We start from the raw sequence: 26,923 nt of genomic DNA on the forward strand, positions 1-26,923 counted from the left end.
AAGAAATTTTGCTCGGATTGCTGTTATTGCTGAAACTGTGGCCTATTTTGGGGCAAAAGATAAATTGTTTCACAAAAGTGGTATAGAAATATTAGAGCGGCGCTGGAATGATCATGTGACTCATGATGAAGATTACGTTGATGAATAAAGCCAAAAAATATGCGTCTTTTTTCTTAGGCCCAAGACTTTTCAGCCCATTATACTATAAAAGTTTTCATTGGATACTGATACTACATTGAATCAACAAAGCGCTTGACAAACATATATTTGTTTGATCGATGAACTAGGCGCAAATAATGTGGCAAACAAAAGGACCTTCTCGGGTATTATCCTCAAACAAACTGCAGGAGTCTGCAGATAGTATTAAATACTTCGAAAAATTGTTTCAACCTCTGGATGAGTTACCTTCAGAGCCTGAAAGTGATGTGAGTGATTTGACAGACATTTTCGAAGAATTTCACAGAGGAAGCTTCCTCAGGGTGAACGCTGACCCTGAGAAGAAGTATCTCACAAAAGTTGAGGCCGACTGGAGAACAGCGGAAAGTTTCACTAACGAGTTCAAAAAAACTATGAAGGTTATGAGGAAGGAGCTTGATGTGAGTAAATGATACTTCTGAAGTTCTGAAATATTTGAAAGATAGAAGTCAACAAAAATGAAACAAGTCAGGCAGTGTAGCGAGTTTGTTATTCATTAACTGTTGGAATTATTTTGACATTCTGATCATAATAGGAGGAAATTAATATAATTTAAAATACAGAGAACTAGTTGGGGTTCTATTGAAGTGTAAATAAATAAATGACAATTCGAAACCTCAAATTTTGAGTTTGTAGTTACTGTGAGATTACATTGAAAAAGTGGTTTTTTGCTGTGAGGGGAAAAAGTTTGACATTTTATCTCTGATGACAGGTAACAAAATGTCACTTTTTATGAAATTACTTTTTCTCCCGGGAAAAAAGTGAGTACTTCTATACATGAAAAATTGTTATTGGACAAAGCACTCATAGGAAGGTGGACAAACCGCATACACGTGTTTTTGGCTATTTAGCCTTCGTCAGTACGGTACAGCCAAGTGTAAAGTTTAGACAACACTTGGATGCAAGAAAGGGGTCAAAAACAAACAAGCGCATTCACCATCAGGGGCCAACTGCGATTTCGTGTCATCTTTGGAAGACATTGTGATTACAAGGACTAACTCTCAACTTCGTCACGGATGCAGCTATAGTAACCTTTGTGACATCCGGGTCCAAGATAAATCAAACAAGATAGATTGATATTGAGGTGAGATGGTATTATCAATGAAAAGTAGTTATTGGACAAAGCACTCATAGGAAGGTGGGCAAACCGCAGACACGTGTAAAGGATAGACAACACTTGGTTGCAAGAAAGGGGTCAAAAACTCGAAAACACAAAATCGCAGTTGGCCCCTGATGGTGAATTCGCTTGTTTATTTTTGACCCCTTTCTTCACTTCTTCCAAGTGTTGTCTATCCTTTACACTTGGATGGACCGTACTGACAAAGGCTGAATAGCCAGAAATACGTGTTTGCGGTTTGCCCACCTTCCTATGAGTACTTTGTCCAATAACTATTTTTTATTGATAATACCATCTCACTCAATATCCATCTATCTTGTCTTATATGTATACGACAGCTGGTCGTACTGTCATCTTCTACGCACTCCTAGAGGAGTGCCTAGAATGAATAAAATAAATAAAATACTGAAAATTAAGGAAAATTAGTTGCATCATTCAATATATATATATATATATATATATATATATATATATATATATATATATATATATATATATATAGAATGAATAAAATAAATAAAATACTGAAAATTAAGGAAAATTAGTTGCATCATTCAATTTATATATATATATATATATATATATATATATATATATATATATATATATATATATATATATATATATATATATATATGATGAGCTGTTTTCTCGGGTTTCGCTCCGTGTTCTGTGTATTTTCTCCCCATAAGGATTATTTTCACAACGTTTCGGCAAAGTCTCATTTGCCATCTTCTGGTGATGTCTGGTTTTTTCAACTAGACCAGACATCACCAGAAGATGGCAAATGAGACTTTGCCGAAACGTTGTGAAAATAATCCTTATGGGGAGAAAATACACAGAACACGGAGCGAAACCCGAGAAAACAGCTCATCATACTTTATCCGTGAGAATCTTCGAGTTAATAATATATATATATATATATATATATATATATATATATATATATATATATATATATATATATATATATACATAAGTGAAGATAGAAAATTAATGTTTCAATATTGAATTGTCGTTTTTCCCGTCACAGAAAAAAATTGTGTATTATACACAGAAAAAATATTAAATCTAATATTTTTTTCCCTTTTATAATAAATATCTTTTATTCTTTAGTGAAAATACTTTGGCGGTATTGTTTCAAAAGTTTTGTCCGTTTTTATGAGTCTATTTTGAATTGTAATATCTCAGCGAATACTTATTTGATTCAAACAAAAAAAGCGCTGTTTGAATCAGTGCACTTTTGCCAACGTCGAATCATGCCGTCAGTATGAAAATTGCGTGGTTGGGATTCGATTAAGTCTAAACATGCCATTTCTGCCCGATTCTGATTGGTGAAAGTTCTACCGGGAAAAGTTACAGAAGTGCTTGAAAAGATGGTGAGAGGTCCAATTCGTTAAAGTGAATCTCACCAGCCGTTGTCAACCACACAGTAACAATGGTCGTTTTTTGGTGGGTTTTCACTTTTGTGAAATGTCTGTGTGGCTTATTGGTGTCCAATTACTGCCCTGAATGTCTCCTGTGACGATCTGATCCAAATAAGGCTGTTTTGGTTGCGCAAAAGCAAAGAAGAACAAACCTCGAACCGTGACAATTTCTGTTAATCGTTCAAATCGTGGGGCACCAATTTTTTGAGCTTCTCAACCTGTCTTATACGTTTTAAACCATCAAAAACCACATGGGAGCTGACGCTCAGTTCTTCCGCCATTCCACACACCATTTGTAATGGGTCAGTCTCCACCAGGATCCTCAAATCCTCGTCCTCGATTACTATAGATCGATCACTTTGAGGCTCATCTTCGAAGCTAAAATTTTAGAAATGAAATTTCGCACACCAACGTCGAACAGTGCGTTCATTAACACTATCATTGCCAAATGCCTGGTCCATTTTCCTGGCTGTTTCGGTAGAGAAAATTGGCTGAAAATCTCTCAACGACATCAAATAGGTATTCATAGTAATGAGCTGAAGAGGCAAAAATCAAAAAAAACAAACATTTTTTCAAACTCTTTTCAACTCTACACACTACTTTCAGTGATGCTTCCAACTCTGTAACCCATGCACAGTGTACTCGGCGTTTTTCGATGCAAAATAATTGTTCACGAAGGTGATTGCCTCTTCATTCGACGAAAATATCTGTCTTTAGAGCGCACTTTTTAAATGAGGGAACAAAAAGAAGTCGCTTTGGGGTAGATCTGGTGAGTTAGGCGGATGGTTAAGCAGTTCAAACCGTAACACGTTCATTTTCACCATGGCTACCGCTGGGGTGTGAGATGGTGCGTTGTTTTGGTAAAACAGAATTTTTTTTTATTGCAAATGTGGCCGTTTTTCCGCAAGTTCTGCCTGAACTTGTATGCTTCTGTGATTTGAATACAATCGATTGAAATAACTCTATGACTATCTCAAAAACAGTCGCCAAAACTTTTCCAGCCGAAAAAACAGTTTCCGATTTCTTTTAAGCCGGTTTTCCCTTGTTCATCTTTCGCTGCCTGAACCACTGTGCATCCATCGGATGCCTACTTCCACGCAGCCCCGCTGGATACGAGAATGACAGAATGTGTGTGTATTCGTGCCGAGAGGATGAATGACACTGAGCCTATCAGCTGTCTCTACGGAACCTTCGCGATACCGGGCACCCTCTCGTCGAAGAATCGCCTTGTCACGGTAATGCGGGGCTCTGCCGTGAATGACCTTCTTTCTCTAGCAACTCGTGGGACTTTTATGGACAAAGTAAACTTAAAATTTTTTTCTGACGCTGAGTCTACAGAGAAGATGGATGTCGAGATTACGACTTCAACTGTCCTCCCTGTGATGTGAATTTAGATCAGGAGCGAGTCTTCAGAGGAGATGGATGTCGAGTTTACTACTTCAACTGACGTCCCTGTAAATTTAGTTCAGGAGCTAGAGCTTCTCATCTCCCCAACTCCTGATCCAATAACTGAACCTGTCTCCCCAAGAGCGGGGTACCTAATAAAACTGCCTTGCACCAAATTCTTGAGCGGCGTATGCAGAATCTGTCTCAGGTGGAGGAACAAACCCTCCATGAGCAGATTTGCAAACGTTTGCACTCAAGAGATGATTCACCAAAACCAAAGGCAAAAAAGCCCTGCACGATTGAATCTAAGGCATCGTCAGGTGTAGCTGACATGCAAAAATCCTCATAAGGGAAGGTTGCCGCGGATATCAAGGTGGAAATCTTGCACCTTGACTATCCGACTACCTCACTAACGATGAAACAGTAGAGCATATACTGTGTGCCTGCCCCGCTGGGGACTGAATCAGGTTTTTAGAGTTCGACAGAGCCGTACTCTTACCATCTAACCTGAAAGACCTCTCACCATACAAACTAATCGAGACTTCGTTAAGAAGCTGGGTTTATTAGGTCGAGTGTGAATAGGTGTGAGCCACAATGAACCCTTGCGGGTTGCGGTGGAAGGTCGAGTAGACCCACTCACTTTGGACCTAACCTAAACTAACCCTTTCGCAGTCCACTGTTTGGCCTGCATTTTTGTTTCGGGCGTATAATGGTGTATCCAAGTTTCATAAACAGTAATCAATCGGCGCCAAAACTCGGATTTGTTGCGCCTAAACTAAGCCAACAGAGCGTTGGAAATATTCATTCGAACACGTGTTTGGTCTATCCTGAGCAAACGCGGTATTTCTCTCACTTCAATTTGGCGGTCATCTAGCACCATTTGGTGAACTTTGGCAATGCTTTCGTCGGTAGTTGCATTTTTTGTACGTCCCGAACGTCCATCGTCTCCCAAGCTCTTGCGATTACCCAAAATTTCACTGTGGTAAATGATGGTGCACAGTTCCCATACCAGAATCCAACTCATCTTTGCTTTGCGGAGGCGTATTGCCTTTAGAAAGCGAATATTCAATGACAGCTCGATACTCGATTTTGCCCATTTTCATAAAATCACTCACATCAACTCACTCAAACGACTGTTGAAATAAAAACTTGGGGTCTAAAATGATGAACAACGAGTTACACTTGCTTTTATTTACGAGTGCTGCTATCTATATGTTGGAGTCGGAAACTTTTCAGACCCCCTCGTATGGAGTACAAAATTCTCTATCGATCAGTATATACGACACAGTAGAATGGATATTTATTGAAATATGGAGCTACAAAAACAAATGCCATTAAAACGGACAAAACTTTTTTCTACAATTTCGAAAAAAATCATAATAAAATGTTTTTTCGATTAAATTTTCAGATAAAATGCAAAATTTCAGCTGTATTTTTTGTCCATTTTTTGTTAATTGCACTGTAATAGAATGAGACAACTCAAGTTACCTTTTATGTGAATACAATACATTCATTTCAAAGTAATAATGAAATAAATGTAAGAAAATTGAGAAATAAAACTTCCTATGATTTTATACCACTTGTATTTATAACTAACGTTACTGCAGTTTTGTCCTATACGGATATTTTCAAACGAATACAATTGAAAATGTCTTCATAGGACGAAACCGCAGTAAAGTTAATTACAAATACAGGTGGTATAAAAATATATGAAGTTTAATTTCTCAATTTCCATGATGATCACCTACGACGTAGTAACGGCTACATCCATCAATTCATTGAATAAATGCATCTATCAATGAACAGAGTGTACAACTTCAATTATTACTTGAACAAACCAATACATTGTGATCTATCGTTTCATTTTTATTTCTCATTGCTGGACTTCAGAAACTTTAGGTTAGATTAGGTCTAAAGTGAGTGGGTCTATTCAATCCTCAACCGCAAACCGCAAGGGTTTATCGTGGCTTACACCGATTCACACTCGACCAAATAAACCCAGCTTCTCGAAGCTGGTTAGTTTGTATGATGCGTGGTCTTTCAGGTCAGATGGTGAGAGTACGGCTCTGCCGAGCTCTAAAAACCTCATTCGGTCCCCAGCAGGGTAAGCACAAAGTAAATGCTCTGCTGTTTCATCATTTTCCAAATAAAGGCGACACACACTGTCTTCCGATAGTCCGAGTCTCTGCATATGACGATTCAAATGACAGTGACATATAAGAAGGCCTGTTAGACATTGCAGTTCATCCCTACTCTAGTCCAACAACTGCTTGGCATCAAGCTTCGAAGGGTGAATAAACGACTCGAAATGAGTCAATCCTGGAAGATTCTGCCAGAAGTCCATAAATCTTCTTGCCATCCAGGTGTTCAATGTTTGTTTGGCAAAGCCTAAAGAATGCTAATGACAGGTTCTGGTCCGATGAAGATGTTGCAGATCAGACCCGAGACAATCTGTTGAGTCTTCTTATCGAGGAGAGTCGTTTTTGGCAATTTGCTACCAATTCACACGTTGCTAGGTAGGAGCCAAGAGCTTCCAACGCCGCTTGACTGTCCGAGAATATTTTTATTGACTTGTGTATGAGGTTGGATTTATTCAATATCAACGCACACAATTCATTAGCGTAAATTACCGCTTCAAATACAGTCGCATAAGTTCCTAGGCAGGTAGATATTTCTGTCCTGGGTCTGCGATTAAAAACACTGCACCAGAACCGGAAGGTGTTTTTGATCCATCTGTGAACCAACAACTATCTGCTCTTAATATTTCCTTCTCCCGGAGGATCCAGTCCTCTTTACTCGGAAATAGTAATTTATAAGGCAGTTCGTAGTTAACAGTTGGAGGCATAAAGTCAGAGGTCATTTCCAGAATGCTATGACTTTCAGTGTCAACCAACAGTCTGTTGCACTCTGCATTAAATTGATTTGTGCAATTACCAATGTGCACAAGTCTATATGCAGTCCATCTAGGGTCTCTCTCCAGAAGAATGTGGAGAGGAGATAGATCTAGAAGGATCTCCATGGCCGCTGACGGTGTGGTACTGATGTCACTACTGTAAGCCAGACAGCTTCGCTTTGGTCGTTTTCTGTAAAGCCTTCGACCACCAGGCAATTGCACCATAAGTGATCATTGGTCTGACAATCATCACATAGATCCAATTGATTTGTTTGGGACCTAAACCCTAAGTTTTACCACAAATTCTTCGACAAGTCCATAAAGACAGTCTGGCTTTGTGTACAACATTTTCCAAGTGAGCGTTCCAGGTGAGTCTTTTATCAAGGACAATGCCAAGATATTTCACCTCCGTTCCAAATGGAATGACTTCGCCATTGAGGGAAAGTGGCGTTAGATCGTCTAATTTTCTCCTCCCGGTGAAGGGGATCGACACAGTTTTGCTGGGGTTGACAGACATCTGCTTTCTCGGGTACCAACTATGAACATCGTCCAACGTGCTTTGGAGGATATTACAAGCTACCCTTTCCGACGTGGACCTTGCCAGGATGACAAGGTCATCTGCATGAGCTTGCAGATCAACTTTTCTTCTGTCGAGAGCATTAAGCAGACTATCCATCAGGAGCGATCACAGAAGGGGAGATAGTATCCCACCTTGAGGGCAACCCCTGATGACCCTGAACCCAATTGTCTCTCCTTGAAGTGTCGTAGTTGCAGTTCTCTTTACCAGCATAGCATATATCCAGCCAGTTATGATCGATTCTATACCTTTCCTAGCCAGAGACAATCCTATAGATTCAGGTAGTGTATTGTCAAATGTTCCTTCAATAGCAATATCATGATGATTACCTACGACGTAGTAACGGCTACATCCATCAATTCATTGAATAAATTCACTTATCTATCAATGAACACAGTGTACAAACTTCAATTATTACTTGAAGAAACCAATGCACTGTAATCTATCGTTTCATTTTTATTTCTTGTTGCTGGACTTCAGAAACTTTACTTACGTAAATTACTTGTCTCACACTCAATAAAACTTTTCTGGAACGATAATATCTCTATTTAAACCTCAAGCAGCAATTATACTTCGCTTTATAACAATTCAGACGCTGTACAGATAATCACACATATCTCGTGACATCACACTAAGTTTCAACAAACAAATACTTTCAAGTCGCGTATCTTAATAATGGCAAATGAAACGTTTGTCACAGTTGGATGAAAAACACCATCAAAAAATATAAAAAAGCATAAAATTAGATTTGACTGAACGACCATATTGTAACTTGGGATTGATAAATGAAGTTATTGAATTCCAATGAGCGTATCAATTATTAGTTATCTAGAATCCATCCAATTTGAATCCAAAAATGTGTTTGATGTGCATTTCTATCGATAATAGTAATCAATTTTGGGTCCGAACTTCAATTACAAATTTGTTCCATTCGGGAAATATTAATTTTTCTGTATTTCAGATCGACGACTCCATGCTTGATGAAGAGAAAGCTGTAACTGATATACTGAATTCTAAACAACCTTTCAAAATCACTACATTGAATATTGAGAGTGATCCTATCACTGTCAGGAAACAAAACATCAGAAAAGGCAGCAATTTTAGTGACGATTCTACAACTTGGCAAATGCTATCAGCTAATAGCGATTCTAGTTTCAAGATTACTCATCCGATTCTTCACCTTCTCGGTGAAGAAAATAAACACTGGCTAGAAAGACCAGATATTTCTTGGAAAAAAGTAGATGAATCTAGGTTGAAATGCGAATCATGGTTTAGAGAAAAATAGAACAATAAATAGAGATGGATAAACGTTCAGCTCTATTTGTGTTTTGAATTTTCATTGAGGAAGCAATCAGTTTAAAAAAAATTAACTAAATACAAAGATGTGTATATAATGTGAAATATAGTGAACAGAAGAGGTAAAATTTCACCGCTTTCATTCACTATATTGTGTAGCAATCCTGTGAATGATGTCTGATTCAATTCCATAACGAATGTTTGGAATACAAACTGAATAGAGAAAAGGGTTTTTCGTATAATTCAGCGTTCATATAAAAGTAATTTTCTTTCGTATAATTCTGTTTATATAAAAATAGCTGTTTCTGAGGGTTTCTTGAAAGTTTGTATCTGTAAGTTACTTTTTTGCATGATCTACACGTCTTTGTATAAAGTAAATGTTTATGAATGTGATTGATAACTTCCTTTCTTTGGAAGATTCCCACATTTTACATAAAGATGAGGAAGTGAAAAGCTGAAACCTTTTTTCCCAAAAATTTATCTCTCCTAGAAATATACTTTTTCAATTTAAATAAATATCTGTTTATATTTTACTAGCAATCCGCCGCGGCTCCGCACGGGTGCAATGCTGTGAATAATACAGTGCGACGGTATTACGGTACTAATGGTTGGAATTTCATTACTAGAATGCTAGATGACGTTAAAGTAGCTAGATTTTGAGATATTTTTGACTAACAATTTTTTTATCTTACATAAAAAATAATAAAAAAAATCCTATGTTACTTCTAATACCTCCAATAACATGTGTACAAAATTTAATGATGATCGGTTGAGTAGTTTTCGCGTGAAACCGTAACAAACAAACTTACATTTGCATTTATAATATTAGTAGGGATGAGTTCTCTCCTTTTAGTCGAGGACAATCTTCAAGTTGTGGCATATCGTATTTATCGTTTTGTTCATTTGATTTCATTGAGCTTTGACTGAATGAAATGAGTAAAATGGAAGTTATCAACAACTCCAATCAATGACCAGATACAAAAAAAAGAAGTTTACAAAATTTTTAGATTTTCTAATCAAGAAATTATTGTGAATTAATTTCTACTCTACGTGGCGAATTATATGAAAAATAAATCATTGAAGTTTGAGACTTGGACAAAATTCATTTCTCGGAAGTCCTCAGAAACATCACTGATTTTGAATTCTTTTCGAAATTTGTTTATTCATTTTTTTTTAAAATCAGAAACATTTTGGAGCTAGGATAAAATTATTTATATATTTTGAACAATATGCTTAATATTTAAAATAATTATTTAGTTTTACGTGGCTTCTTTCAAAAAAAAATCTTGGTTTATTTATTGATATAGTGGAAAAGTATGGTTAAAACTCTTGTTATCAATTTGAAAAGCAATTAATGTTCTCAGAAAATATTTGTGTTTAAATAACACTTTCCAAACTAATTTTATTCATTTATTTCATATACTATTCTACAGGATGAACCCAATTACAGAATAGGGAGAAACAGTGGCATTTATTAATATAATATAATTTGTCAATCTATATAAAAATGTCAGTTAGCTAAAAAGTGATTTTGATTTGTTTAATCTGGCAGTTGAATATATCTAGGACACGACTATCAGAATTGGAGGGGGGGATTTTTTCATTATATTTGTTCTCGGAGTGTTGAGATAAAAGGTGACACTATTCCTAGAATACCGTCTAGGAACTTAAAAATTTAATATATGTAACAATTGAGAGCAGGTAATGATATTTTTTATGACCTTGAATAAAAGAATAATGAATAATGTTTCCGCCTTACCTCGAGACTACAAAAATTGTGAGTTTCAAACAAATCATAACAGAGTATTCCTACAGTAGGATACGTGCCATCAATTTAAAAGACATATATTTTAGGAAGCGCCTCTGTAGGGCTTCTAGTTGATTTATATGAACCTGATTGTAGGGACTCCACAGAACAGATGTTGAAGCTTTCTCGAAGTCTTATCTACTCTATACAAATTCAACTATCATTTTCTGTTTCAAAATTCAGAAAAGGCACTCGAAATGGACTTTTCATCCAATAACTGTTTTTATGACTCAATAGAACGTTTAGGCACAATAAAAACATAATGAATCCTAAAAATATCCCCATTTTACATTAGGTATCACCTGAAGACGATTGTGAATACTAACAATCAAAACGTCACGGAGTAGCTTGGTTTTGAATCTTTATTTATTCATTTCCATGTTCTTATTTGGAAATCTGAACCTGTAACATTCACCAAAAAATAATATTCATTTAACATAAGGAAAATAATGAATAAACAATATCAAATACATCGATAACACTAACTAACTAATAACATATTTGTTAAGGTCGAGATTTTCAGTTCAGCAACTGATCGCGATTTGAGTGTTGAAATTCGATATTGGTGCAGTTATAATTACTCAATTATTTTTTATCTGTTTAATATGTGGCGTTCTTGGACAAGTATTGATAGTAATAACGAGTGTGATAACAACGCAGACTTTTTTCTGGGTAGTGATTCCAATAGCGATAGTGAGTATGTTCCATTGTATATATAAGACTCTACATCTAAAGTTTGGTTTCGAGAAAAACAAACTATTACCAGCAACATCAGATTTGATCGAAATTCCTTTCTCAACTGTAGGTAAAATAGTCAAAAACAAACCTTATGAACGCAAGACGTGATGTGATACAGGATTACCAAAACCTTCAGATGTTAATCTAATAAAATCATTGAAAAAAACAATATACGACCAATACAATGAGATTCCTACAACTGAAATCATAAAGAAGGAATTGAATACTTCCGGCCATAACGTGAGCTGCTGTGACAAAACTCTTCAGAATTGGATAAAGAAACTAGGATTTAGATTTAAAATCATAAACAAACGTCAAGCAGGAATGAAAAGCAAAAGAATAGTGGAATTGCGTAACAAATACTTAGAAAAAATAACTAATAATAGACCAGAACAATAGCACATTTTTTATTTGGACGAAACTTGGTATGACACAGTTACTAAAGGGTGGACTGATGGTTCGAGAATGTGTACGCCTAACATACCTGTAAACGAAGAATAACGGGTAATCATTGTGCATTGCAGAAGAAGTAAAGGATGGGTTCCGAATTCTTTGAAATTTGGAAAATACTTGAGGACTGCAATGTTCACTATCATAAGAACATGGAAGCTAATATTTTTGAGGATGGTTTGAAAACACATTGATCTAAAATTTGGATGCGAATAGTGTAATATTTCTTGACAATGCTTCCTATCATTCGCGACTGCTCATCAAAGTACCAAATACAAATTCGAGGAAAGATGAAATACAAAGTTTTTTGATAGATACAAATTTTTATTTCAAAGATTACTATACCAAAAACCAACTACTTGAAATTTTACAGACAAAAACATTTCAAAAGGTATATGCCCTTGAGAGTATTGCTGAAAAGTATGGACACACCATACTGAGACTTCTTTCCTATTTTTGTGTTTTCAATCCCATCGGGTTGATTTGGGGAAAATTGAAACGAAGTATCAGGCGTAAAAATAATTTTCCAAAATTTGATAAGAAGGTAATAGAGCTAATTAAAGAAGATGTATCTAATATTACCGAAGAAGACTGGTAGAAAAGGATTAAAAAGGAATTTGAGTTGAAAAATACTATATGGAGATTAGGCACTTCCATATTAATGGTGGAAATAAATTCATTATTGATTTAAATGGCGACAGTGATAGTGAAACAGAGAATATGGAAGAAGAATTATCAGAAGCTTTCGAAGAAAGTTAGTGAAGTGATTTTGAAGCGATCGATTGCATATATATGTGAGTAAGTAGTATTCAAAAGTATTTTCAATTATCACCCTGTTATTTGAATCCCTACTTTCCCACTCACCTATGTAAACGAAATATTCATTATATATTATTATATAGTTATTGTGATTCTTATGTAATCAGAAATGATTATAGAATAACGAAATTAGTTAGCTCCCTAACTATATTATTAAAGAGGAGCTGTTGGACGGTAGGTTGCACTATATCGTTTACTTGAACTATACTATCTTCATTCGGGTTTGAAGAACTAACATTAATAATTTATCCTTTATTTCACACCTATTCTTTGAACTCAATTAAATTACTATGTGCCCTATAGGGAAACAACCCATATTGTTCTTATTATATTGTTTACTGTAGAACCTGATATAATTTCGTGCATAATGTTTTGAAACAATTTTCCGGTAAAACATCTTCTGGCAGTGGCATAGCAATTGAAAATAAATTATATATATGAAAACGAAGTGATATTGAATTATGTTCATTAATTTTTTTCAATAAACCACTTCTTTACGTTTATACTATCATCGTGAATTGAATGGAACTGAAAAATATTTGATGAAAATCTATGTCAAAACTTACTGATAAGATTTACCTATATTTAAACTATAAAAGGTTTACAAAACCGCCAGACGTGTTTTGCTTTACAATAGCTTTCTCAAGAAATATTTTAATGTGAAGCTGTTGTATAGTGAAGCAGGCAAGCAAGATTCGAGATCTTGCTTGAGAAAGCTATTGTATAAAGAAATACGTGTCGTGTTATACCCCATAAATTTAAGGTTTTTCATGAATTCACATCGCCCACATTCTTATTGAAATTTTGTTACCCTCCTCAATATGCAACAACTTTTATAGAATGTATTTTTTATAAAAAAGTATTTCAATATTGAATTTTACAAAAAGGATTTGAAGCTTTATATCTTCTATTAATTATTTGCGAGCGCTTTCGACAGTTGGTAGTACTGGTATCTTCTTGTTATCCTATCGTCTGCCTCTTTATACGGTCAGAAGAGCGTCTTAACTCAGGTATTTCAGGTACTTTAGGTAAATTTACCTGTATTTGTACTGCATCAGGTACTCTTCTTTGTGTTAGATCTTCTCTAGGAATGTGTATGGTTTTGTTTAATATATTGAATGTGAGGTCTTGTTGTGTTTTGATTTGTACTTATTAATTGATAAGTGATTTATGACTGTTAAATTTATGGATGTTCAAGTTTTCCCAAATGTCCATGCGGTTGCCCTTGTTGACTTGTTTTATGAGTTTTATGTTCTCTGGTGGGGAGAAATTATGTTTGTTTTGTATGGCGTGTGTTGCGAGGTTTGATTTATATACTATTGGATTTATGTATGCCTTAATAGAAGATATAAAGCTTCAAATCCTTTTTGTAAAATTTAATATTGAAATACTGAAAATAAAGGAAAATTAGTTGCATCACTCTAAATTATATAGAAGTATACTCTCACATAATATTTTATCAATTTGGAGAATCTGCAAGTATTAGATCATTTAAGTTGATCAAATAGACTTTGTGAAAATTACTAAAATTCTAAAATTTGAAGTTGTTAGAGAAAGCTTGCATTAAATTTTGCAAAAATGGCTCATCAGAAAACACATTTTTTATGCACTGTAGAAAGTTATATTACAAAGAAAATTAGCTCCAAAATGTTTCTGATTTCAAATTAAATGAATAAACAAATATCGAAAAATTAGAAAATTGATAGGTATACACGAGAAACAATGTGAAGCATATAATAACGTTTCTGCTGAAGAAAACATATGGATAAAAGTGTACTCATCATATATAAAAAAATCAAAAAACGATGTGATATTTTTTGTGAAATATTAGACTGAAAAACGCGACCTCGTTGGATTGTAATATGATGGATTGCTCAGACGTGAGGAGAGGCGAAGGTAAATTTCATGACTTATTGCTTCTATTCAAATTTTAGACAGATCCATTTGATTTGAATAGGCGCCACACCAAAGAAAAAAGGTTATCAAGATGTTATAATTTTGGACAGGTCATGAAATCCTTGGGGCCGCTACAATCTTTGATATATAAGTATCTTTATTCATGAACCGCACGGTAATTCAATTAAACCACTTTAGATTGTATTGCATTAATTAGTCATTGGCCCTATTTTTTACAAAACAAATCCGGTCACCCAATACGGACAATATCTCTAGTTTTGGGCCAAGGACCTCACGTTTGTTATTCGGTCTTTTCAATACTCCCACCCGAACAATGAGAATTATAAAATCCGCCACAGATAACAAATTGCCGATAGCGGGAGGTTTACCCATTTTCGGAATGATTTATTTCTATTACAAGTTGTTCTAAGGCGTAAAGACTTATTTCACTTAGCGAGTATTGCGTAAGTTTCATTGTAACAAATGAACCGGACTTAAGTGTATGGTCGCAAATGTGTATTCGATAGTAAAATTTCATTTTCGCATTACCTATGTACTTGAATACTGAATATGGGAATTGTGAAAAGTTTATTGAAGTTAGGAAATAACATACCTAGTGGCCAAATTATTCACCCAGCTTTTTGGTTTAAAAAGATGAGTTTCCATATATTCTCACTCCTATTACTTATAATCCCCAGCGGGGTGGGAATTCAGAACCTTTAATCACTGCTACTGTACGTCGTGAGAAAAAAGCATAATTAGATCATATACAGGCTGATTCACGGTGGATGGCACATTGGACGTTTCTGGTGAACCAGACAACGGATCACTTTGAAAATTTAATGGAGGGCATATTCGGACATTCTCTAGCCAACTAAAATATTTTCGACAATGCGGTGTTGCCGCTTCTATTAGAAAGCAGTAGCAACTTTGATTTTTCAAATGGAACACTCTTTATATAATATTATTTTTGGAATCTCCAACAATTGCCCGACAACTTTTCTTGATATTTCCCTATACCTATCTGTTACCGTTTTCGAAATAAAAATTAATTTCAATTTTTTTCTTCGAAAATCATGACTTCTAAAAATGCCGATATCTTTTAGCTAAGAAGTACTATGATATCGAAATTTGGTTTGGAGTTAGGTGATACTTGGACACTTCCCACACGTCAGCCTAATCTCCGTTACTTCAATACAGGGTGGTAAAAAAATACAGTTTTTTCGTTTGCTTGAAAAAGTTGCTGAAATTTGATTATTTCAAATGGAACACCCTGTATATTATTGAAAATTCGGAAAGCTGCTGAAATTTGCTTTCTTTCTATGTATATCATACCTATACCTAACTAGTCAAGTTTCGGACTTATGAACATTTATTTGTGAAAATGTCCCTTCAGAATGGTATTTCCATTCGGTATTTGGTAAGCAGGCCATGATTACTATTTGACAGTAGCGTTGTGACATTCTCCTGATAATATCGACATTTTCGTCACTTCAGAAGTTGCAAATACCTTCAAAACGATGGAACAAAACTATTCAAACGAAGTTCTTATGAATTTGTTTATTATTTTTGGACAGTGCGACAAAATTATCAGCAGAACATGTAGAAAGTTTAATGAAATGTATCCGAATCTACCGCCAATGAACCTCAAGAAATTTATACGAATTCAGAACAATTTCAATATGTTTGGATAAACTTTAAAAAAGCACCAAGAAACTTGAAATTGGAAATATTGATATGAATAATCATAAAAAAGTAAAACAATCATGTGGAATATTTCAAAATATGTTCGAATTGCTGGCCGTTCACTTCCAAGCACTTTAAAATGCGGGTGTTGACTGCTTTCGTGGTGGCAGATCTGATTTCATTAGGATCCAAATCTTCAAATGTTTGGACAATCCTTTCTAACAATTCATCTCTCGAACGCACGGGTATTTTGTAAACTTTTTCTTTAAACATTCCCCACAAATAAAAATCTAATGGATTAAGATCGGGTGATCTCGCTGGCCAATTCCATGGTCCCAAGCGCCTCATCCACCGATCGTCAAATAGTCTATCCAGTTCTGCGCTCACTTCTCTTGTGCAATGTGCAGGAGCTCCGTCTAGTTGGTACCAACAGTTTCGATAATCTTCGAGTGACAGATTATCCACGAAACTGTCTACAGTATTCTCCAAAATATTCAGGTATTGAAATCCCTATTGAAAATCCCTTCTCTCGAAAATTTCGATTCATCAGTCCAAATAATTTTATTTAAAAAAAGTGGATCTTCTTGAATGCGTGTCAACAACATTTCACAAAATTCTACTCTCTGTTGAGGATCTTGAGGCTTCATTGCTTGAATTTTGGTGAATTTATAATCATGCATTTTATGTCTTCGCAAGATTCTTTGAACCGATGAATATTTTATACCCAAATCTTCTTCAGCACTTCTTATCGATGACTCGGGAAATGCGTGAAAATATGCTAAGACATTAATCTGGTTGTCTTCGAAAGTTACGGGTCGAGGCAAGTTTCTTGGTGCTTTTAAAGTTGATCCAAATGCATTGAAATTGTTCTGAATTCGTATAAATTTCTTGAGGTTCATTGGCGGTAGATTCGGATACATTTCATTGAACTTTTTACATGTTCTGCTGATAATTTTGTCACACTGTCCAAAAATAATAAACAAATTCATAAGAACTTCGTTTGAATAGTTTTGTTCCATCGTTTTGAAGGTATTTGCAACTTCTGAAGTGACGAAAATGTCGATATTATTAGGAGAATGTCACAACGCTACTGTCAAATAGTAATCATGGCCTGCTTACCAAATACCGAATGGAAATACCATTCTGAAGGGACATTTTCACAAATAAATGTTCATAAGTCCGAAACTTGACTAGTTAGGTATAGGTATGATATACATAGAAAGAAAGCAAATTTCAGCAGCTTTCCGAATTTTCAATATTATACAGGGTGTTCCATTTAAAATAATCAAATTTCAGCAACTTTTTCAAGCAAACGAAAAAACTGAATTTTTTTACCACCCTGTATTGAAGTATCGGAGATTAGGCTGACGTGTGGGAAGTGTCCAAGTATCACCTAACTCCAAACCAAATTTCGATATCATAGTACTTCTTAACTAAAAGATATCGGCATTTTTAGAAGTCATGATTTTCGAAGAAAAAAATTGAAATTAATTTTTATTTCGAAAACGGTAACAGATAGGTATAGGGAAATATCAGAAAAAGTTGTCGGGCAATTGTTGGAGATTCCAAAAATAATATTATATACAGAGTGTTCCATTTGAAAAATCAAAGTTGCTACTGCTTTCTAATAGAAGCGGCAACACCGCATTGTCGAAAATATTTTAGTTGGCTAGAGAATGTCCGAATATGCCCTCCATTAAATTTTCAAAGTGATCCGTTGTCTGGTTCACCAGAAACGTCTAATGTGCCATCCACCGTGAATCAGCTTGTATTCTCCTGAAAAATAACTCAAAGTCACTGGTTATATTTAAAAAAATACGATACTAACCTTCTCAATTTGATAATGTTTGGCAGCAAGAATATGCCGATTCCCAATTATCTTCACTCGTGACATATGCTATCGAAATACAGAAAACTTCATTAACGTTGATACTATTACTGAATGAAACAGATTCAACCCTTTGTAAACGAAAACAAAATAATTACATCTGTTCAATCAAGTTTCCGGAAGTTTCATTAGGAATCACCGATCATATTTTTATGGCTACAGAGAAAAATAAACATTCTTAGCAAAGCTATAGCAAAGCATTCGACATCGTGGATCCTAATATTCCCTGAAAAAAACTAAAATTTTTGGCTTCTTCAACTGTTCTGTCTTCCTCGTAAAGAATTATTTATCTTACCGCAGTCAACGTGTGACTTTAGACATGATCAAAGGTATACCACAGGGATCTATCATAGGTCTCCTGCTTTTCAATTTATACATATCTGACTGTCATACTTTCATCCGTAAATGCAAAATGAATCATTAAGCAGATGGCACACGAATATATCGCACATCCCGGAGAAAAATGTAATAAATCTAAGAAATGTCGATTCGCACTTTTTATCCCGAATTATTAATAAAATATATGCACTATCTCCCAAGAAAACAGCAACAACTGAATTCATACGGTTATCCCCTAGATGGCGTGAAAGTCATTGCTCTTCGGCGACACTTTCCGATGAAAACAGTAACACTTGGAAGTGTCACGGACCGTACTCTATTCTTCAGAATAGCATCACCAAAATCTTGCGTGTCAAAATATTAAAAAATTTTACGTTTTTATAGTTTCATAATAAACCTATGACCAATCCTGATTATTGTTTTGAAATGTTATTTTTTCCCAGTTTATTGAATGTTCTATTTCTCAGGTAGAATGAACTCGAGGGCTAGACGAATTGGTGGAGACTGCCTTGGCCAATATTAGGGGCGAAGAAGAGACAGTTCCTATTTCGCACATCTTTATCAATTCTCATTTGGGCATGGTGAAAGATGTGATGGAGTGTGAATATTATTTGGATGAAAGTGCAGAAAGGTGTTCAGATTATGCAAATATGATCCTGAACCTGATGCTGTTGGAGAAGCAATCTGAGATCTCTCTAGCGATAATCTGCAAAATTTATCAGGACAATTGGAGAGTTTTACCGAAAATGATGACGATAGTGTAACATACCCAAATTACGACTCTGATTCTTCATCAAGCAGAAGCTGTGGACCGACAGATTCTGGATTCAGAAGAAAAATCTTGTAATCTAGCACCTGAGTCAGGATCCCGAATTCTTGGTGAGTCAAGAGATGCAGGAGAAAAGAAAAGGAAGAAAAAGGGTTCGCAAAGTCACAGAGTGAAAAAACCAAAAACAAAAATGTTTCGTAACTTGCGAAAATAATACGTATCTTGCTCAAGGTCCAATAAACTCATACCAGCAAAAACTGTACAGTCAGGTTGTACTGACAGATGTAAGTTTAAGTGCAGCGAGAAAATAAATAAAGACGACATACTGCACATTTTTCAGGAATTCTACACTCTACCAGATATAGATAGAAAATATGAATTTATAAAGAGAAATATGGAGTCAATACAGCCTAATCCAAAAAACAGACGACTTGATAACGCCTTCTATTTTCAAGTCAATCAGAAGAAAATCCGAGTATACAAACTTTTTTTCAAGAGAACATTGGATATAAACGATAGAACAATTGATACAGTAATGAAAAAACGAACTTCGGCAGGATCATAAGTGGGGATGGAAGAGGTAAACATTGCAAACATCACAAAGTAGACATTCGAGAACGTATAAAATCAATACCGGAAATTGAAAGCCATTATTTGAGGGCTCAAACAACCAGAGAATTTATAGAAGGCGGCAAAAGTATTGCAGATCTTCATAGAGTTATTGAAGCACAATGCAAAGCAGTAAACAAGCCATTTGTAAACTATCACTTTTATTTAGATATTTTTAATACTGAATTCAACATATTTTTTTCACACCGAAGAAAGATCAGTGCAACTTTTGCTTTTTATATAATAATGCTAGCGAAGCTGAAAAACTGAAAATTAAGGCCCATTATAAAAAACACCAAGAAAAAAATTTATCTAGAGTGTAGAGTGTTGTCGTCGCTTGTTTTGACATGCAGGTAGTATTCCAACTACCACTGGATTGGTATGGTGCTTCGTGTGGCACGAGGGCGAAGGGGGCAAAGGAGTGTCAGAGTTACCCTTTATAGTGACAATTGTGTAGTCCAATAGAAAAACAGGTGTAATAATTCAACTGATTGACAATTCTCTTAACATTATTTTTCTTTTATCTCAGATTTTTGATAGCCGCACTCATTTATGCAGTTCAAAAATTCAAAATTAGAGAACTTACCCAAAAATCTCTCATTGTTGGACACACTTAGAATGAAGGAGATTCCACACATTCCGTTATTGAGAAGCAGGCAAGTACTCACTAGATGAATGCGAGGCTGTATGGGTAGTATTCTCAAAATTATCCAAAAAAACTGCTTTTTTAAAACATAATGTTTCAGATTGCACGATCTCTCAAATCGGGATCAATTTATGTGCCAGACCAATTTATTCAAATAATACGGAGTGCGAAGAAGAAAGGAGATCCATTCAAAGTGAAAGAGTTAACTCATGACGATTTTCTGAACGTCAAACAATTGATGGCTGACCTGGCCCCAAATTTCAATATTAATTCAAATGAAGAGCAGATACCAATTAACGATCTCAGAATTGTCAAAGTTTATAATGGAAAACTCTTCAGGTTTTTTTATAAGACGTCTTTTGCTCAGAGTGATTTTAAGGAAGTGGATATTCTTAAACGACCACGTGCTCATGCCAAATGCAGTCAACTGGACCTCGGTCACTCAGGGTTGCCGGCTTCGAAAAAAGCTTATAATAGTAAACTGAAACTCAATGAACACAACAGAGAAGGTCTTTAGTTTTTGCCCAAGAAAGGATACATTCCAAAATATTATCAAGCATTTTGCAAATTAATATATTGAAAAATGTTCGTATAAACTTACAGTTTTTCTATGTTCCTCAAAGTCGTTGAATAATGAAAAAAATGAAAACTGTAGTTATTACTTAGTTTTTTACCTCCGATCTATAAATGATTTCCGAAGAAGAATATAATTCAAAAGAATTTAAAAAAAATGCTCATAACTCAGAATCACATTCGTTCTCCTGTTCTCCTGTAATTTCTTTTATTCATTAGAATTTTCTTCGGGACGTGCGATATCTCTCTTTTCACCTATATAACCAACAGGAAGCCCAATAATCTGCTCACTTTGATCTTGACACCATATTTGATGTTTCTTCTGCACATAAGCTCAGACTCAATTTAGAAAAATCAGTGGTCATACTAATCCTGCTCTTACAACTTTTCGAATTGTAAGAGCAACTAATGCAGTGGGTGAATGTTCGTCCTGGCGTAAATTCTAGTTGGTTATTACTGGAAAAATGTTTTCTTCAGATTCATTTTGCAACAGAGATTTGAATTCTACTTATGAAGCAACTAGTTGGATGTAATTATGTGTCAACCACTGGGATATCAATACAATCTTTGTGTACGTGGACTGTTCAAAAAATGAGGTGAATGTTCAAATTTCGCGGACATTAGATCAGCGATTTTTGTTCGTACACTCTCCAACACAGTTTGACATGTTCACTATGTTTGGTTTGTTGGTTAGAGGCATGAAAGTTAGAAGTGATTTGAGTGTTCGACGATTTTCTGCTATCGAAAAAAATGATCAAAGAATTTGTATAAAATTTTGTGTAAAAAATTGTATCGAGTGCTCGAAAATACTTGAAATGTTGACAGTGGCATACAGCGATTATACTATGAGCCAGAAAAAATGTTTATAAGTGGTACAAACAAGCTTTCCACAGAAGGTTGAGAAGATGTGAATGATGACGCTCGCCCTGGACGACTCAACAGATGAAAATGTTGAGAAAGTGAAGCAAATTGTAATGGAGTATCGTGGAAATAGTATTAGAGAAGTTGCTGAGGATGTCGGCATATGAGTTGGCTTATGGCATGCATTTTTTTTCGTAAATTGTGTGCATGAAGCATGTGGCAGCATAAGTTCGTTCCAAAATTGCTAAATTTTGTCAAAAAAAACCGTCTAATGAGCATCAGGAATTGTTGAATGATGTCGATGGCGATACAGATTTGCTTGAAAGGGCCATAACTGGTGATGAATCATCTGTATACAGGGTGTTTCAAATTCGATCCTCACCATTGGGATCTCGGAAATTATGAGAGATACAAAGATGGTTAAATTGGTGCAAAGTAGCCTGACTAACAATATGCCGTTGAGAAAGTTCTGAAATTCCAAGTGTATCCGGAGATGTCCAGAAAAAACAAATTACGGAAAATGATTTTTTTTCTGGCATCTTCTTTAAAGGATTCGAAAATAGATAGCTCTTCCACATTGCCACTTTTTCTCTTCTACATAATGGAGTCTTCAGATTTGCTATCCGACGTTTCGTCTTACGGCCACCATCATCAACTTTAATTTTCCTTATATGCGCTACATTGAATTCTTTCTGTTTTGAATAGAACCAGATTTTACCTCCTCAATAATGAATAGAAGTTTATTTAACCACATTACACTTTACATGTTAGTAGCAAGTCATGACAAATTTGTTACATATGCTTACGCACAGCAAAAGTAATTTCAGATCGGATGAGTATAAAATATAATTTAAGATAAACAGTAGAGCAACATAAAGATTAACATTAAAAACATGAAAGAACAACATGATATAGCATATTTACGGTAGTAGTTGTTTGATGGATTGTTTGAATTTATTCATACTAAGATCTTTCAGCTTGACTGGTAAACAGTTATATAAGTTGTAATCCAGAGAATTTTTTTGTGATTTAGCTAGGTGATATCGATTTGTACAGATTTTTTTAGCGTTTCTCGTACGGTACTGATGAATATTAGAACGTTTAGGTAAGGTACTCGCAATTCTGTGGATTTCTAGCAAAACATGAAAAATGAATAACGTTGGTACAGGCATGATATCTAGTTTTTTGAAAATTGGCTGACACGGTTCCCGAAAACCTACATCTGCCAATATTCGAATGGCTCGCTTTTGTAACCTAAAGATATTGAGAGAACCAGGTGAGTTTCCCCAAAGAACAATCCCATAACCAATGTGAGAATGAACAAGCGAATAATAAGTAATTTTTAATATATCGAAGCTGGTAATATTTTGAAGTTGTCGTAGAACATAAATAGTGCTGGATAACTTGCTCCTAAGCTGATTTGTATGTTGATGCCAAGATAAAGTATTGTCAAGTGTTACGCCAAGTAATTTCACGCTATCATTTGAGGGGCCTACAGTGGATAATTGAAGACGTTGTGTCTTATTGGTATTTAATTTCAAATTATTTGTTAGAAACCAACTATTAGCTTTATTTTCAATGTCTTCCGATATTTCTGTTAGTTTGTTGATACTATTTCCACTGTAGATTAAGGTGGTATTATCAGCATAAAGAATTGTTTTATTTGGCGCTATAAAATTGCAGAAATCATTTACGTAGATGATAAAGAGTAAGGGCCCAAGGATATATCCTTGAGGGACTCCATGTACTAAGGGTTTGAAGCTAGAAATGGTATTATTGCAAGAAACAGCTTGATATCTATTTGTGAGGTACGATTTGATAAGTGTAAACGAAACTCCTCTCACCCCATAATATTGTAATTTTTCAAGTAACAGCGTGTGTGACACGCAGTCAAAAGCCTTAGATAAATCAAAAAGTGTCCATCTTCAAGGCCATCAATGGTGGATCTTTCTTTGCGGGAACCATATTGGGAGTTTGAGAAAAAAATATTTGTTTCAAAATAGGAATATAGACGTCTTTTTATCCAAGGAAGAAATATCTCCTTTTTTAAATATTGGGATCACTTTGGAGAACTTAAAAGAATCCGGAAATATGCCTGTTTCAAAAATCAGATTTACTAACATAGTAAACGGGTATAGTATGATGTCGAGTGTTTCCTTGATGATAGAACTATTTAAATCTTGGGCATCTAGGCAGTTTGAATCTTTAGAGATTTTACCGCTTCTATGATTTCAAGCTCGGTAACGGGCTTGAGAAAAAAGGTGTTGCAGGGAGCTGGAAAATTTTTAAAGTTTTGTAAATCAGGTATGGGTAATTTAGGTAAAGATTTTATGATACTTTCTGCAATATCCACAAAAAATTCATTGAAATTTTCCGGTGAGATATGGAAAGCAATTTGACAAGTTCTTTTATTTCGTTCGAAATTGATGATCTCTCAGCAAGCATTAGATTCATTTTTTGCTGAACGAATGTAATCATCATAAGCTCGTTTTTTAGCAAGTTTTATTTGCTGTTTATAGTCCCTCTTTAGGTACTTATATATAGCTCAACATCAGAATAATCTTTGCTCACGTCAGCTATAAGTTTGACGTTAGTCAACGCCTTTCTGAAAGTTTTCAGGGAATTGTCGAACCAGATTACTGGAGATTTATTGGTAATAGGTGTGGATTTCCTTAGAGGCATGCGTTTGTGAACCAAAGAAGTGTACCTGTTGGACAAATATGAAGCAAGCATGTTAACATCTGTAGAGCTTTTAAAAATATCCCAGCTCGTTTCCTAAAGGGAGGATTTTAGTTTATTCAAAGTTGCTTTGGTTATTCTCCTGGAATAATTAGTTTTATTGATTAGTTTAGGTTTTTCATTTAAAATGATATATTGGGCCTTGTGGTCAGCTATACAGGGTTCAAAAACTCCTGTATGAATATAATCACTATTCAAATTTGTGAGAATATTGTCGATTCGACTAGAGGATGAGAGTGTTATTCCAGTGTCTTCATGTATCATAATATTTAATCCAAAAGAACATAGTAGGCAATGGAGCTCATTGAGGACATTTGAATCGGTTTTAAACTCAATGTTGAAATCTTCCAAGATTATTATTTTTGTACCAGCCTTCACCATATCATTAAGGAGATTTTCTAGATTACTGAAAAAACAAATCGATATCGCCATTGCAAGACCTATAGACAATGATGATTTTAATTTTAGGATTCATCAATTCTATGCCGCAAAATTCGGCATTTACTTCACTATTATACAGCTGTAAGTTTAAGGGGTGGAAATGAAAAGTATTTTTTATAAATAGTGCAGTACCTCCATGTTCTCTTATTTTTTTACAGAAATGGTTTGCGAGAATATAACCATCTAGACTGATATTATTGATAGTTGCTTCTCTCTTCCAATGCTCAGAGATACCTACTGTGTCAAAGTTGAATTCTTTTAAATAAGCATTGAATACTTCTATTTTGTTTGAAATACACTGAGCATTTACATGGAACATACTCACCGTATCTGAGTCGTTAACAGTATTTTGAAATTCACAAAAATTTACGTCAAGTTCATTAATTACTACTCTTGGATTAGGGCGTCGGAGTTCATTTGAAAATTTTCCTTAAATTCAAAACGTCTAATAACGGATCCTTTGAGTTATCAGTTATCATTCTTTTTCGAAAAATTCTTATCATAAAAGGCTTTGACTTTGATGTTTCTAAATTTGACTTTCAATTTGTTACACTCAATGACATTTTGTTATTGTACAGGTAATTTGATTTTTGGCGAAAAATGGCTTTCACGAATGAAGAAAAAAAAGATATATAAATTTATTACAAATACGATAGAAACAGTGTTAGGACATCGGAAATGTATTTCCGATGTGGTTGTCTCCACAAGGCGACAACCACATCGAACTATGTTCAAGTTATTGGATCAAAATCTCACCGAGTTTGGTTCATTTGAAAAGTCGAAGAAAAAATACGGAGACAAAATGGACCAGGAAACTAAAGAAAATTTGATAAATGAGGTATGTATGAGGTGAGTTACACGTCAAATTTGCTCCGAAATGAATTTTTGTCATACAAGTGGTTAGAGAAATCTCAAAAGTGGTTTAAAATGTGTGCAAAAGTGCTCAAAAATTGCATCCAGGTGATGCCGAAAGGCGTAATTGGCTAATAAGAAGACTTGATTTTCCTGTTTTCCTTGAAAATATAGTTTGGACAGATGGAAGCACTTTTACGAATTGTGGGATATTCAACCGGAATAGCCATCACATTTGGAGCATAAACAACCCCAGGCAGTTCCGATCAATTCGACCTCAAATGCGCTTCAGTATTAACGTGTAGGCAGGAATTTTCAGAGTTATAATTTTGGGTCCTCATTTATTTGACGGAATTCTGAATGGATAAACCTATCACCAGTTTTTAATGCCAATTTTCGATGATCTTTGGATGATCTACCTTTGGCTAAGTATAACAACATCTGGTTTCAACATGATGGTGCTCCACCGCACACTACCAAACGAGTATCTAATTACCTGACTGAAAGGTTTGGTGATAAATGAACAGGGAATAATGGGCCGGTGAGGTGGCGAGCAAGGTCTCCATACTTAAGTGTTATGGATACATTCTTATGGAGTACACTGAAAAATAGAGTTTATGGTCAGAGGGTAGATATATCAAAAGATTGAGGACCTCCAACACAGCATTGTTACAGAGTTCGTAAGATTGATGAGGAGGGAACAAGACTAGCATTTTGAGCATTTGCTGTGATTTAATGTTCTCTTTACATTTCAGTTAGCTATTGTTATTTGTTAAAAGTTCTATTTTCATTGAAAATGTCTAATTTATCTCATACACACCTCATTTATCAAATTTTGATTGTTGATTTTGACTCAGTATTTTTTCATTGGCTTTTCAAACGAACCAAACTCGGTGATATTTTGATTCAATAACTTGAA

The 26,923-nt window shown here is 35.0% G+C and overlaps 1 protein-coding gene across 1 annotated transcript; it reads left to right on the top strand.

Annotated features, from left to right (window-relative positions):
- Positions 1-296: 296 nt before the first annotated feature.
- On the top strand, positions 297-9,277 carry LOC141484590 (uncharacterized). Its single transcript, XM_074179561.1, has 2 exons — positions 297-596; positions 8,557-9,277. The coding sequence occupies exons 1-2, from the start codon at positions 297-299 to the stop codon at positions 8,878-8,880; spliced, it is 624 nt and encodes a 207-aa protein (XP_074035662.1). The 3' UTR covers positions 8,881-9,277.
- The last annotated feature ends 17,646 nt before the right edge of the window (positions 9,278-26,923 follow it).

Source organism: Leptinotarsa decemlineata, unplaced genomic scaffold (genome assembly GCF_025532065.1).
Source record: "Leptinotarsa decemlineata unplaced genomic scaffold, Ldec_3_MD MMD2_tig00026282_RagTag_RagTag, whole genome shotgun sequence".
NCBI classification, from domain to species: domain Eukaryota; kingdom Metazoa; phylum Arthropoda; class Insecta; order Coleoptera; family Chrysomelidae; genus Leptinotarsa; species Leptinotarsa decemlineata.

Excerpts from the sequence above, each read along its gene's own strand:
- LOC141484590 (XM_074179561.1), top strand. The coding sequence starts at position 297 with ATGTGGCAAACAAAAGGACCTTCTCGGGTATTATCCTCAAACAAACTG. Across the intron at positions 597-8,556 it reads TTATGAGGAAGGAGCTTGAT|ATCGACGACTCCATGCTTGA; the intron begins GTGAGTAAATGA and ends TCTGTATTTCAG.